Below are 15,789 nucleotides of genomic sequence, written 5' to 3'. Positions count from 1 at the left end.
TGAGGCAGACTCGTGAGACAGTGGGTAAGATTACAGAGTGAAGCTTAAACTAACTGGATTCCACTGCATTGTAATCAATAGAAAATAGGAAAATCATAAGCCCAAGGATTATACAGTATGGCTTATGTTAATAGGATTGTAGCACTTCAGATGTTGGAGAAAGCAATTTTTAATACAGTTAGCAAAGCAGTAATGGAACTGAACTTTCTTACCTTATTGCTGTTTGTCTTCTTATGTGGGGTTGACTCTAAATTATTTGAGTAAAATAACTTATCTTATAATATTTAGTTCATGTTTACTTTCACATTCTTGATGAAGCTTTCATGCCCAAATACTGAACCTTAACTCCACTCAAACCATCTATTCCATGATGTTGATGTCACATTTGTTTTTGTACATGCGTGTGAGAGAACCATACTGGAGAACTATGAGGAAGTTGGCATGCAATAGGTCTGTATTTACCTTAGTAAAGATGATTTATAGTTTATCTAATTGCGATACTTAAGCTGATTAAAGAGACAGTAAAGAACACATTAAAGAAGAGCATTAAAAAGTTAGAGGCAGCTGTCAGACTGCTATCACATGAGGGCAGCACAGTTCTAGCCATCACTCCACCAGGATGCCAATTAGAACTACACCATTCAAATTTTACAAAAATGAGATTGACTGAGGAACTGGTTGAATCTGGATGTGTCAGACGTGTGATGCTGTACCAGAGATGGTGTATGTATGGGTGAAGTGTGAAATAAGCATGTAGAGTTGTATGTCTGATGTGAAGAAATGGGGTGCAAGTCGTGATGCACATATGATGTGATGTATGCACACTGATCATCACATCTGAAATTCAGCTTCACTGACTCTTTGCTTCTATCCTTTTTCTTGCTCTTCCAAGCCTTGCTCCCCCTTTTCTGCTCTCTCTCGCTCTCTCTCTGTTGAGTCATTAAATATTTCATTAAGCTAGTGGTGGAGGATGCATAAACTTTTAGATAATTACAGAACAAGATGTTATAAAAATCTGCTTCATGGGCTGCTAACTGACAAAGGAGCAGAAATCCATTAACCTACTGAATATTCAGATCAAAGTGATTTATCAGTCGCACACAAGGTCTGAGAAGAGAAATTAAAAATTTTTCATGGACTGTAAAACATGACCAAAATATATCACCAAAAGGCATGCATTGGTGATTGAACTCATAACAAGAGTTATTTAATAGATAAATGACAAAAAAATCTATAATTCTGAATTTTAATGAGGAACCAGGAGTGAGTCATGGGTCAGCAGTGCTATAAGTTTGGCAGAGCTGTAGATGCTAGATGCCCAACAGGTGCAGACTGCATATTTAAATGCTTAATTATCCCAATTAATGATTTTCCACACCGTATATTGGATATTTCAATCATAATCACTAGAATGTAAGTGGTGACCACACATCTGTCTGCATTTCCTGATCCATATTGCATAGGGAACACTTGGACACAACCCATGCTCTGTGCTGATGTGAAATTGCTATAACTAAGTCAACAATATAAAATCAGTCAGGGATGGACCCTATTCCTGATTACTATGGCTATCAATTGTTAGGTCTGGGACTTCAGCACTGATACTGTGAAATGCTTACGTCCAGAATGTAGTGACAAGTTTTGAATGCCACACCATTCAGTATGTATTAATTTTAACTTCTACATGATGAAATTTAATGGGTTCTTGACACTATGGATTTCTATTTCAAAACATCAATACATTTCAGATGTGAAAAACCATGTGCGTCATACGTACATCACTACAGGAATATATCATGCATCACCTTACTAGTTCACATCATACGTACGTCATTCATATCTCCTTCAAAGTTTTAGGAGGAAAAGGATGAGAAAAGTTGCAATTTTTAATTTATTTTGCGTCACTCAGAAATATTAAAAAATAATTAGAAGTATATTTACTTTCAGATAACTTTATTTGTTTAAAATTTACACTGTAATTATTTCAATTCTATTAGGCTTTGATAGACGTGGCAACAGCTATAAACTAATACAATCAACAGTAGCTTTTACAATGGACTCAGCCCACCACGCCCCCCCTCGTTTGTCAGTGTCAAAATCTATTACAGCTGTTTCAGCCAGAGGTGCGGGGGTTCTCATGTTTCTGCCTGAGGCCTTGTCACTATCCAAACCACATCACTGTACTCTGAAATATGGATTGCCAATGAGAAAAGCCCCTGACTTGCCTTGGGTAAGTGTGGACCCTTGGCGAAGATTCCATACAGGGGCATCAGACCAGTCTGGGACAGAACCACTGTAGTTAAATACAGCTGAAGTCAGAAGTTTACATACACTTAGGTTGAATTCATTATAACTCGCTGTTTAACCACTCCACAGATTTCATATTAGCAAACTATAGTTTTGGCAAGACGTTCAGGACATCTACTTTGTGCATGACACAAGTAATTTTTCCAACACCTGCTTACAGACAGATTTTCACAGACACTTTTAATTGACTATACCACAATTCCAGTGGGTCAGAAGTTTACAAACAAAATCAAAAGAAATCAGCCAAGACCTCAGAAAAAAAAATTGTGGACCTCCACAAGTCTGGTTCATCCTTGGGAGCAATTTCCAAATGCCTCAAGACACCACATTCATCCGTACAAACAATAGTACGCAAGTATAAACACCATGGGACCACACAGCTGTCATACCGCTCAGGAAGGAGATGCATTCTGTCTTCCAGAGATGAACGTACTTTGGTGCAAAAAGTGCAAATCAATCCCAGAACAACAGCAAAGACCTTGTGAAGATGCTGGAGGAAACAGGTAGACAAGTATCTATATCCACAGTAAAACAAGTCCTATATTGACATAACCTGAAAGGCTGCTCAGCAAGGAAGAAGCCACTGCTCCAAAATCACCATTAAAAAGCCAGACTACAGTTTGCAAGTGCACATGGGGACAAAGATCTTACAAAAATTGAACATTATGGCCATAATGACCATCGTTATGTTTGGAGGAAAAAGGGTGAGACTTGCAAGCCGAAGAACACCATCCCAACCGTGAAGTATGGGGGCGGAAGCATCATGTTGTAGGGGTGCTTTGCTGCAGGAGGGACTGGTGCACTTCACAAAATAGATGGCATCATAAGGAAGGAAAATTATGTGGATATATTGAAGCAACAACTCAAGACATCAGCCAGGAAGTTAAAGCTCGGTCACAAATGGGTCTTCCAAATGGACAATGACCCCAAGCATACCTCCAAAATTGTGACAAAATTGCTTAAGGACAACAAAGTCAAGGTATTAGAGTGGCCATCACAAAGCCCTGACCTCAATCCGATAGAAAATTTGTGGGCAGAACTGAAAAAGCATGCACGAGCAAGGAGGCCTACAAACCTGACTCAGTTTCACCAGTTCTGTCTGGAGGAATGGAACAAAATTCCAGCAACTTACTGTGAGAAGCTTGTGGAAGGCTACCCAAAACATTTGACCCAAGTTAAAGAATTTAAAGGCAATGGTACTGTTACGTACCACGTAACTGGGTCACTTACCAGCAAAGATAGAGAGGTCCGTTGAAGTCTGATGGTACTATTTTTAACAGTATTTATTGATAAAAATACACAAAAATAATATCAATGCAAACATACAGATGATATACGTCGTCAATACTAAATCTAAAAGCGCCGGTATAATAATAATCAGTAAGAAATAGCTCTATCGTTGTCTAGGGGATAATGTATTGTCCGATGGAAATATAAAAGTCACTTTAGTTCGTTTTGGTTGGAGAGAAAGACGGGTTAAAACTTGCCCATTCCTTTTATAATGTCAATCCTTCGAGAGTCGTTGGGAGTTGATTTCCCATTTGTTAGCTAAAAACCGTTCTTCCGTGGTAAAAGCCACTGATTCCGGGGCAAATGGAAACGGACTCACGTGGCCTTCCCACCGGCTTCCGCTATTACGGGATCGCTAGCGTTTCTTCTGGTGCGTCTGAGGGGCTGTTCCCCAGACCCTCTTTTATCCTGACTCACAGGGTCTCAGATGTCAATCAGGTTGGGATGATGCAATCCCTCCACCAACCCCCCACCCCGGTTCATTGCCTGGGGGCTTCGATGCATCGTACAGGATGCAATACACAAGTCCGTCTCCAAGAGACAATAGCCGGTATCAATGGGTCCGCCTTTCGGAGGCCAGGACATATTCCAACTCTTTGTGGATTCTGCATGTCTTTCTCTCATTTCCTGGGTCTCCCGAACTGACTCAATAGTGATCTTGCGATTCTCACAAAGGAGGGGGCTACCCCACACCCTTCGGCCCCTCAGAGCTGTGGTACATTCGTAACAGTACTAAATACTAACAAAGTGTATGTAAACTTCAAACCCACTGGGAATGTGATGAAAGAAATAAAAGCTGAAATAAATCATTCTCTCTACTATTATTCTGACATTTCACATTCTTAAACTAAAGTGGTGATCCTAACCGACCTAAGAAGGGAATGTTTTCTAGGATTAAATGTCAGGAATTGTGAAAAACTGAGTTTAAATGTATTTGGCTAAGGTGTATGTAAACTTCTCACTTCAACTGTAACAGCTGCTGCTGAAACATTTAACTTGGAGTGGAGTACAAGAAATTGGCAGAACAATTAAACAAATACATTGATTTGTCTTCACAAAACACAAAATCTTGCAGAAATAAGGGAGAACCAAGGAAGAAATAAAAAAAATAGTATCAGTGAACTTTTTTCCCCACTCTCCTCCCTTCTTCTTTAATTTTGCCACTCTGGCCTCTTGCCTCTTCTCTTTACCTGCCTATCACCTGGTGCCCCTCCTTCTTTCCTTTCTCCCATGGTCAAATCTCCTCTCCTATCAGATTCCTTCTTCTCCAGCCCTTTACCCTTTCCACCTCCCAGCTTCTTACTTCTTCCCCTCTCATTCACCTATCATCGTTTTGCTTGTCCTTCCCCTCCCAACACCTTCTTATTCTGGCATCTTCCCCCTCACTTTCTAGCCCTGATGCTGAACTTTGGCATGAAACATCGACTGTTTATTCATTTCCATGGATGCTGCCTGACCTCCCGAGTTCCTCCATCATTTTGCGTGTGTTGCTCAGGAATTCCAATATCTTGTGTTTAGTATTAGTAAAGATATTGGGGAAGCTTGAAACTTGAGAAATCCTGATGCACTTCTAAAGAAGTAGGCATGGGAAAAATGGATAAGTTAGTTATCATCTTACAAAATTACGTTTGTATACAGGTTCTGAAGTAATTGGAAAACTGCAAATATGAGTGCAGTTTTTAAGAAAGGACGGAGAAAGCAACCATCAAACTTGGTGGCATTGCTGGTGGCAAGTACGTGTAATACTTCAAGGAAAGTTGAGGACACAAAACTAAGTGGGGAAGTGAGTAAAGATGCGGATGAGGAAAACTTCTCAAGAGAATGTGAAGAAGCAGAAAGTATGGGCAGAAGGTGAACAACTAGAAAATGTGTAAGTTATCTCCTTTGGTAGAATGAACAGAAATAACAGTATTATAAAATAATGAGGTTATGTGGAATGTAGAACTCTACCGCAGAGGAAAGGGCTCTCTGGCCCTTAGTTGCATAAACAGAATGAGTTGCTATATAAAAGGGGGTCCATTATTAAGGATGAGGTTTTAGGGTACTTGAAGGCGCATGATAAAATAGGCCAAAGTCAGCGTGGTTTCCTTAAAGGAGAATCTTGCTGACAAATCTGTTGGAATTCCTTGAAGAAATAACAAGCAGGATAGACAAAGGAGAATCGGTGGATGTTGTGTACTTGGATTTTCAGAAGGCCTTTGACAAGGTGCACATGTGAGGCTGCTTAACAAGTTACGAGTCCGTGGCATTACAGGAAAGATTCTAGCACGGATAAAGCAGTGGCTGATTGGCAGGAGGCAAAGGGTGGGAATAAAGGAAGCCTTGTCTGATTTGCTGACTGTGACTAGTGGTGTTTCACAGGGTGCAATGTTGGGACAATTTCTTTTTACACTCTACTGTATGGCAATGATTTGGATGATAGTATTGATGGCTTTGTTGCAAAGCTGGCAGACGATACAAAGATAGGAGGAGGGGCAGGTAGTGTTGAGGAAGCAGAGAGGCTGCAAAAGGACAGATAGATTAGGAGAAAGGGGAAAGAAGCGGCAGATTGAATACAGTGTCAGGCAGTGCATGGTCATGCACTTTGGTAGAAGAAATAAAAGCATAGACTGTTTTCTAAATGAAGAGAAAATTCAAAAATCTGAGAGGCACAAGGAGTCCTTGTGCAGTATTCCCTAAAGTTTAATTTACAGGTTAAGTTGGTGGTGAGCTGAGGAATGCAAATGCAATGTTAGCATTCACTTTGAGAGGACTAGAATATAAAAGCCTGAAGCTTTGTAAGGCACTGGCGAGGCCTCACAGAGTATTGTGAGCTGTTTTGGGCCCCTTATCTAAGAAAAGATGTGCTGAAACTGGAGAAGGTTCAAAGGAAGTTCATGAAAATTATTCTGGGATTGAAAGGCTTATCACATGAAGAGCATTTGATGGCTCTGGGCCTCTACTCACTGGAATTCAGAAGAATGCTGAAAGGACTAGATAGAGTGGATATGGAGAGGATGTTTCCTATGGTGGAGGTATCCAGAACTACAGGCAAAGCCTCAAGTTGAGGGGCAACCATTTAGAACAGAGATAAGGAGTTATTTTTTAGCTAGAGAGTAATGAATCTGTGGAATGCTCTGTCACAAACTGTGGTGGAGGCCAAGTCTGTGGGTATATTTAAGGCAGAAGTTGATAGTTTCCTGATCGGTTAAGGCATCAAAGGATATGTCGAGAAGGCAGGAGTACGAGGTTGATTGGGATCCGGGATCAGACTTGATGGGTTGAATGGCCTAATTCTGCTCCAATATCTTATGGTCTAATGAGGGGAATCTCATTGAAACCTTTTGATTGTTGAAAATCTGGAACCTCACTGCTTGCCAAAGGGAAGGTGGAGAATCACCAACCTATCCTTGATGGTCGGGCTGTGATGGTGGAAAACGAATGTGAGATAGTGGGTGTGGGCTCTCTGCAGATGAAAGATGACTATGTACCTTCATGAGCACTCTGTGAGGAAGACAGTTTACGAGAGTGCAGTGGAAAGAAAGAATGAATTTACAACAGGGTTAGCATAAACTTCATAGTTCATGCAACCCTGTCCAGAATCCATAGGACATCCAATAGCCTGATGGATTATTGGACAATCCACAACCAATAATATCCAATATTATTGGATACAGATTATCCATATGCCATCTTTTGTTTACTGCCAAAACAAGCAGCTAAGCTCACCCCACAATCAGTGACCAGCAAAAATTATGGATCTCTTCAACGTCAGAGTATCTGCATTAAGAATTGTGTACCAGCATGGGTTTTTGGATTATACAGCATGAAAGTAGGCCCTTCAGCCCACTAAGTCTGTGCTGACCGTCAACCACCCACTTACACTCATCTGATGTTAATCCCATCTTTTTATCCTCCCAAGCTATGCACACAAAATGCTGGAGGAACTCAGCAGGTCAGGCAGCATCTATGGAAATGAATAGTCACCATTTTGGGCTGAGACCCTTCAGGAACGAGAAGGAAGGGGAAGATGTCAGAATATAAAGGTTGGTGGAAGAGGATAAAGGCTAGCTGGAAGGTGATAGGGAAAGGTCAAGGGCTGGAAAAGAAGAAACCTGATAGGAGAGGAGAGTGGGAAGGAGGAGGGAAACCAGGGAGAAGTAATAGGCAGGTGAGAAGCAGTAAAAGGTCAGAGTCGGGAATAGAGGAAGTGGGGGGGGGGGGAATTAGTTTACTAGGAGAAATTGTTATTCATGCCATCAGGTTGGAGGGTACCCAAATGGAATATTACTCCTCCACCCTGAGGGTGGCCTCAACGTGGCACAAGGAGGCCACGAACCGATGCGTCGGAACATGATTGGGAATGAGATTTGAAATGTTTGGCCACGGGGAAGTCCTGCTTGTGGTGAATGGTGCAGCGGGTCCCCCAATTTACGACAGGCCTCATCAATGTAGAAGAGGCCGCATCGAGAACACTGGACCCAACAGCAGATTCGCAGGTGAAGTGTTGCCTCACCTGGAAGGACTGCCTGGAGCCCTGAATGGAGGTGAGAGAGGGGGTGAATGGGCAGGTGTAGCACTTTGGCTGCTAAGTACCAGGAGGGAGATTAGCGGGGAGGGATGAATCTGCAAGTGAGTCGCGGAGGGAGCAATCCCTGCTGAAAATGGAGAGGGATCTCCACTTATCTTCCCACATTCTCTTTAATTCCCCTTACAGACACCCACTCCCAGCTCCACCTCCAGAGTCTACCACTTAGAATCACACTCAGGCCAGAATCCAATCAGCACGTACTTCTTTGGGATGTGGGAGGGAACCGATGCAATTGAAAAATGCACACGGTCACAGAAAGAGCATTCAAATTCCACATAAGTAACACCCAAGATCGAGACTAATTTGGGTCACTGACGCTGTGTTGCTGCAGTTCCACAAGCTGTGATTTAACTTCGCATGCTTCGAAAAGGATTCTTTCCATGAATCTCTTCTGCTGAATGAACAGGTCTGAACATTTTCATGATCAGAGAATTCATTCTAGAAATTATAAAGACTCAATTTATGAATGCACTGTATAGCAGGAGCCCAAATACAGTGTTCACTACAACACCATCACACACTGCAACGCTTGGCGAGCACAGCTCGGAATTGCTTCTTCTGACATGCCGATTTCTTTTCTCCTCCTGAACTCAGTTGGTGAAATTGCTACTTACAAGAAAAGGCTTTCTGCTCATTGATCAGGAAGGCTGTTCAGTGAGGGAAAATGTTATTAAATATCCACCCTGCTTAGATCAAGCTCCTAAGTGTTATAATGAAGAAAGACTCACAGCCATTCAAGAACGCCTACTTAAATTTTGCATGAACCATCACTACTTGCTGCTTCTCAAATGAGATTTTATGACCTGATTAGCATTTTCAATATCAAACAATACTTCCCTCTGATAGGTTCATCAAAAACAATGGCAATATTCTCACTGTTCCAATGGCCTGAATTTCAATGAGGGAGATAGATTTTGGTCTCACGTTGTCAATTCTAGAGTACAGTCAAAACAGTAAAACTGTGAAGCAACTTGACAAATGCTTATACCATGATTACTGGCTATCAGCCAAGGCTTAAATTTGCCACAGCAGGTGTCAAGATGAATACAGGGAATACAAGTTATTTATATAAAATGTCAGATGATTTCGATAATAACACTTACTGCAAAATAACAGACTTGCACTTACACACTGCCTCTTGCAGTCTTTGCCTATCAAAATATTGTGCAGTGATGAAGTCATAAAGTCATTTACACGGCGTGGATACAAGCCTTTCTGCCCAACTTGTCCACTGCAAAGAGTCCCATTTACCTGTCTTTGGCCATAATCCTTTAAGCCTTTTCTATCTACGTACCTATACAAAAGCCTTTCAATCACTGTAATTGTACCTGTCTCTACATCTTCCTCTGCTAGCTTGTTCCATATATCGACCATCCTCTCTGTGAAGACATTGCTCCTTTGTTCCCTTTTAAATATTACCCTTCTCTCACCTTGTATCTATACTATATCCTGTCTCAGAAAAAAAGGCTATGACCAGCCACTCTACCCGTGACCCTCACAATTTTACAAACGCCTCTAAGCTCACTCCTGTGCTCCAGCGAAAAATAGTCTGTCTATCAAGCCCTCTTTTATAACTCAAATCCCACAGTCCTAGTGACTGCACTGACAGTTGGAAAGCAGTTGCTACGAGTTGCTACATTACTTGAACATTAAACATTGGTATTCGCTGGAGTTTAGAACAATAGGGAGGGGAGGGTCTCATTGAAATGAACCAAATATTGAAAGGAGTAAATAGAGTGTACGTGGGAAGGATGCAGCCATTAGTGGGAGAGTCTAGGAAGAGAGGGCGCAACTTCAGAATGGAAGGACATTCCTTTATAACAGAGACAGATGATTACGGATTTCTTTAGCTAGAGGGTGGTAAATCTGTGAAAATCATTGTCACAGATGGCTGTGGAGGCCAAATCACTGAGTACATTTAAAGTGGAGGTTCGTAGGTTATTGACTAATTTATGGCTAGCACGAGAGGACACAGGTTTAAGGTGCTGGGGAGTAGGTACAGAGGAGATGTCAGGGGTAAGCTTTTTTATGCAGAGAGTAGTGAGTGCGTGGAATGGGCTGCCAGTGATGGTGGTGGAGGCAGTAGCGTCTTTTAAGAGACTCCTGGACATGGAGCTCAGAAAAATAGAGGGCTATGGGTAATCCTGGGTAATTTCCAAGGTAGGGACATGTTCGGCTCAGCTTTGTGGGCTGAAGGGTTTGTATTGTGCTGTGGGTTTTCTATGTTTCTATTGTTACGAATGTGCCACAACTCTGAGGGGCCAAAGGGTACAAAGTCGCCCCCTACTTTTCAAGAATCGCAAGATCGCTATTAATTCGGGTCTGGGACCCAGGAAATGAGAGAGAATCCACAAGGTTTTGGAATGTATCCTGGCCTCAGTGAGACAAAGCCACTGATAATGGGCATTGTCTCTTGGAGACGGAATTGTGTATTGAGTACTGTACTATTCATTGAAGCCCCTCAGGGGACGACCAGAGTGGGCTGGTTGAGGGATTGCATCATCCCAACCTGATTGACATCTGAGACCCCGTGAGTCAGGATAAAAGAGGGTCTGGGGAACAACCCCTTTAGACGCACCAGGAGAAACGCTGGAAAGCCAGTGACAGCGTTTTATAGCGAACGCCGGTGAGGGCTTATGTGCATCCTCCCTTGCCAGGGTGGCAGGCTCATCACGGAAGAACGGCTGAGCTAAAGGAGAGGCCACAAGTGAACGGCCACACCAACTGGACTTCTGACGGATTGAAATCATAAAAAGGAAAGCCGGCAGGTTTCTAAAAATCTCTCTCCCTCTCCAATCAAAGGCTGCAGCCTGAATGAACTGAGTGACTTTTATATTTCCATCGGACAATACATTATCCCCTAGACAACGATAGAGCGTATTTCTTACTGATTATTATTATACCTGCACTTTTAGATTTAGTATTGACGATGTATATTATCTGTATGTTTGCATTGATATTATTTTTGTGTATTTTTACTAATAAATACTGTTAAAAATAGTACCATCAGACTTCAATGGACCTCTCTATTTTTGCTTGTAAGTGACCCAGTTACGGGGTTCATAACACTATGTTCTAAGAAAAAGGAAAGAAAGGTTAGCTTTATTTGTCACATACAGTGAAATGGCACATTTGTATTAACACACTTGGGACATGCTGGGGGCAGCCCACAAATGTTGCAATGCTTCCAGCACAAACAGAGTATGTCCACAACTTACTAACCCTGAACCTGTATACCTTCGGGATGTAGGAGATAACCAGAGCATCCAGAGGAAACTCACATGGTCATGGAAATTACATAACAAACTCCATACAGACAGTGGTGGGAATCGAACCCCAATTTTACAGCTGGATCTGTAAAACATTGCATTAACTGCTACGCTACCATGGGCATCAGAGTTTATGAGGAGAAGGCAAGAGAATGGGGTTAAGAGGGAAAATAAATCAATCGCGATCAAATGGTAGAGCAGACTCAATGGGACAGATGGCCGAATTCTGCTCCTATATCTTATGGTCTTATTGGTGCAGCTGTCAAGAATACATCTTCCACTCCTGCTCTGAGAAGTTATTTTTGTAATCTAACTGAGAGGACAGAGCACACTTTGCCCCACACAAGAGATCCCTTGGACTACTTTGGGCAAGAGTTGGAGAATTATCCATGATGGTTTCGCCAGCATTTACCCCCGTTCAACATCACAAAAATGTTCCATTCAATCACAACCACATTTAGTGTGTGGGATCCTGCCACATCCAAATTAGTTGTTTCTTACACTGAAATCATGACAGTACTTTATTGGCTTTGTGATGACCCAAGGCTATAAAAACAAAACAGAGAACAGTACAAGACAGGAATAGGCCCTGTGGCCCATAGTGTCTGTGTTGAATACAATGTCAAATTAAACTAAATTGCTTCTGCCTGCATATGATAAATATTTATATAATTTTAAAGTTGATATTAAAGAAGGGATGGGTCTAATTCAGGAGGCCTTTCTCTAGTTTTCCATTGGTGGATGGCAATGACTCGTAGTTCTGAGAAGAGCAGAAGGTTCTCAATGGCCTAAGGGCAGGAATAAACTCACTCAGGCACCTCTGCTCACTGTTTTCAACATATCTGGAATATGTTTAAAAGTATTTAATATCAATAGCACTGTTCACTGTTTCTTAGTTGTTTAATATCTAGGTAAGTGCCTGCATTGGTTTATCACCAAATATTTTACCTAATTGTTATTCCTTATAATTAGTCCCAATGCTAGAAGGGAGAGAGAGACACATCAAAGTTATTATTCAGCATTTTAAATTGTAATTTTGCATTATGCAAAATACCAAGTTGACCCAAGACAAAAACATCACTAAGTACTCAGTAATGGTAGTATTTAGATTATCCTTCAGCAAGGATAGCAATTACATACCTATTGAACAGATGGTGACATAGGCGAGAACTGCACCTGTTTGGAAAATGATTCATTCTGCACATGCATGGACTACTGTTGTTTTAAACTGGTCCAAAAATCAGAATGGCTAAAGCAAAGCTCTCACAGTAAGTTGATGCAAAGCAATAGAGCACAAGCAATTTGGTCCAATTCTCCTCTCTTGAATTCCCAATACATGATCATGGACAGTTCACTGAATCAACCACACAATTTGAATACGATAGAATGGTAGATGATAGACATTAGAAAAAAAAGACCCGTCATTTGATTTATTCAGAGGTATTATATTTGTGCATCAGATTTCTTGGCAAATAAGCTACAATTGGTAATGAAAACTCTGAGGCAGAAAATCTGTGTTAATTACTAGTGTTACATTTTAGATTGTATACATGCAAAATAATTGATGTGATGCATAAACCAGAATATTTTTAAAAAAATTTTCATGATAGACAAATATAGATTATTGCTATCCAGCAGAACTTTAGTTTATATTGCAAACTTTAGATAGGTCAAATAAGTAGGGTAGTAAATTGGATTAGATGTTGGCTTTGTGGGAGAAGCCAGAGAGTGGTAGTTGATGGTTGCCTTTCTGACTGGAGGCTTGTAACTGGTGGAGTGTTGTAGGGATCGGTGTTGGGTCCGCTGTTGTTTGTCATCTATATCAATGATGTGGATGATAATGTGGTTAACTGGATCACCAAATTTGCAGATGACACCAAGATTGGGGATGTAGTGGACAGTGATGAAAACAATCAGAGCTTGCAGTGAGGTCTGGACCAGCTGGAAAAATAGGTGAAAAATGGCAGGTAGAATTTACTACAGACATGAGCAAGGTGTTGCAATTTGGTAGGACCAACCAAAGTAGGTATTACACAGTGAATGGTAAGGCACTGAGGAGCGTGGTAGAACAAAGGGATCTGGGAATACAGGTCCAGAATTTAATGAAAGTGGTGAAACATGTGCATAGGGTTGTAAAGAAAACTTTGGCACATTGGCCTTCATAAATCAAAGTATTAAGTACAGCAGATGGGATGTTATGTTGAAGTTGTATAAGACACTGGTGAGGCCTAATTTGGAGGATTGTGTGCAGTTTGGGTCACCTACCTACAGGAAAGATGTATATGGTTGAAAGAGTGCAGAGAAAATGTTCAGGGATGTTGCCAGGATTGCAGGACGTGAGTTATAAGGGAAGATTGAATAGGTCAGGTCTTCATTCCTTGGAACATAGAAGATTGGGGGGAGATTTGTTAGAGATATACACAACATTAATAGGGGTAGAGATAGGGTAAGTACAAGCACACTTGTTCCACTGAGGTTGGGAGGGACAACTGGAGGTCATAGGTTACGGGTGAAAGATGAAAAATTTAAGGGGAACTGTTACGAATGTGCCACAACTCTGAGGGGTCGAAGGGTACAAAGTAGCCCCCTCCTTTTTGAGGATCGCAAGATCGCTATTAATTCGGGTCTGGGACCCAGGAAATGAGAGAGAGACAGACAGGATCCTCAAGGTTTGGAATGTGTCCTGGGCTTCTGAAAGACAAAGCCACGGATAACAGCCATTGTCTCTGGGAGACAGAATTGTGTGTTGAGTACTGTACTATTCATTGAAGCCCTCAGGAAATGAACAGAGGGGGCTGGTTGAGGGATTGCATCATCCCAACCTGATTGACAACTGAAAACCCGTGAGTCTGGGGAACAACCCCTTTAGACGCACCAGGAGAAACGCTAGAAATCCCGTGACAGCTTTTAATAGCGACAGCCGGTGGGGCCCGCATGCATCCTTTCCCATTGCCTGGGATTGGCGGGACTGACCACGGAAGAACGGCTTCGCTAAAAGGAAAAGGACACCAACGTCATTTCGAAGGATCAACATCATAAAAAGGAAAGCCAGCAGGTTTCTAAAAATCTCTCTCTCTCTCCAATCAAAGGCTGCAGCCTGAATGAACTAAAGTGACTTTTATATTTCCATCGGACAATACATTATCCCCTAGACAACGATAGAGCTATTTCGTATTGATTATTATTATACCCGCACCTTTTGATCTAGTATTGACGACGTATAATATCTGTATGCTTGCATTGATATTATTTTTGTGTATTTTTACCAATAAATACTGTTAAAATAGTACCATCAGACTTCAACGGACCTCTCTATCTTTGCTGGTAAGTGACCCAGTTACGGGGTAAGTAACAGAACATAAAGGGAAACTTCTTCACTCAGAGGGCCGTGAGAGGCTACCAGCACAAGTGGTGCATGCAATCTCGATTTCAAGGCTTAACAGAAGTTTGGATAGGTGCATGGAGGACTATGGTCCAGGTGCAGGTCGATAGGACTTGGTAACTTAAATGATTTGACATGGGCCAAAGGACCTGTTTCTGTGCTGCACTTTTCTATAAATCCATGACTCTATAAACAATGGTGTGCCATATCAATCACAAATAGGGCATTTACACATGTCATTTTTAGGTAATGGCTAAAAATACTAAAAGTAATCCATCTACTGAAGGATTATAATGGAGATCTGTTGGATGACATAGCATTGTGCCATATTCTGAGAAGCAAGAGATGATGTTACTCACCATTTACTGTGATATATACCCAGCTGCCATTGTGGAATGTGTCGTATTGCTGGTCCAACATAAGCACCTTACATTCGTACCATCCCTGGTCCTCTGAGCGGAGCTGGTCAATTCGCAATGAAGCCTTGTCATATAGACTGGCCCGACCTACAAAACCAAAATGAAGAACAATGCACATTAACAATAGAAATTCAAGACATTCTGAGGCCCAGTAATTAGTATATTAGTCTTAAATTAATATTACGGTCCCATAGAATTCAATTCTCAGACAATTAAAATCACAAAACCAATCTGAATGTTGGACATTCTGAGATCAAATACTGAGTCAAAGAAACCTAACGACAGATTTTCTAATGCAACACTTAAAAGGATCTCAGCCCAAGTGCTTAAATGTGACTGTTTGGTAACAAATGATCTAATTTTTATTAATTTTCTGTGTTCAATGGGAATACAGGATCTGTACTGAGTACTGTTAAACTAGACCATAAAGTTTACTTATGAATTTGTGCTCACCAAACATTGCTGTCAGCCCTACACTGATATATCCTTTAATGGTCATTAACAGAAGTAAAGTCAAAATGTGCACCATTCAGTGGCCTTAAAGTGCACCCT

General features: G+C 41.4%; 1 protein-coding gene across 2 annotated transcripts in view; it reads right to left on the bottom strand.

Moving 5' to 3' along the window:
- Positions 1–15,789, bottom strand: part of igsf9bb (immunoglobulin superfamily, member 9Bb) — a 687,093-nt gene that overhangs the window by 356,543 nt on the left and 314,761 nt on the right. For both annotated transcript variants that reach the window (XM_059957059.1, XM_059957060.1), the window contains exon 3: positions 15,178–15,324. In XM_059957059.1, the coding sequence (XP_059813042.1) occupies positions 15,178–15,324 (147 nt within the window). The remainder of the gene's footprint in view (positions 1–15,177; positions 15,325–15,789) is intronic.

Source organism: Hypanus sabinus, chromosome X2 (genome assembly GCF_030144855.1).
Source record: "Hypanus sabinus isolate sHypSab1 chromosome X2, sHypSab1.hap1, whole genome shotgun sequence".
NCBI lineage: Eukaryota > Metazoa > Chordata > Chondrichthyes > Myliobatiformes > Dasyatidae > Hypanus > Hypanus sabinus.
Note: the sequence above shows the minus strand (reverse complement) of the source record. Positions and strands in the feature narration are given on the sequence as shown.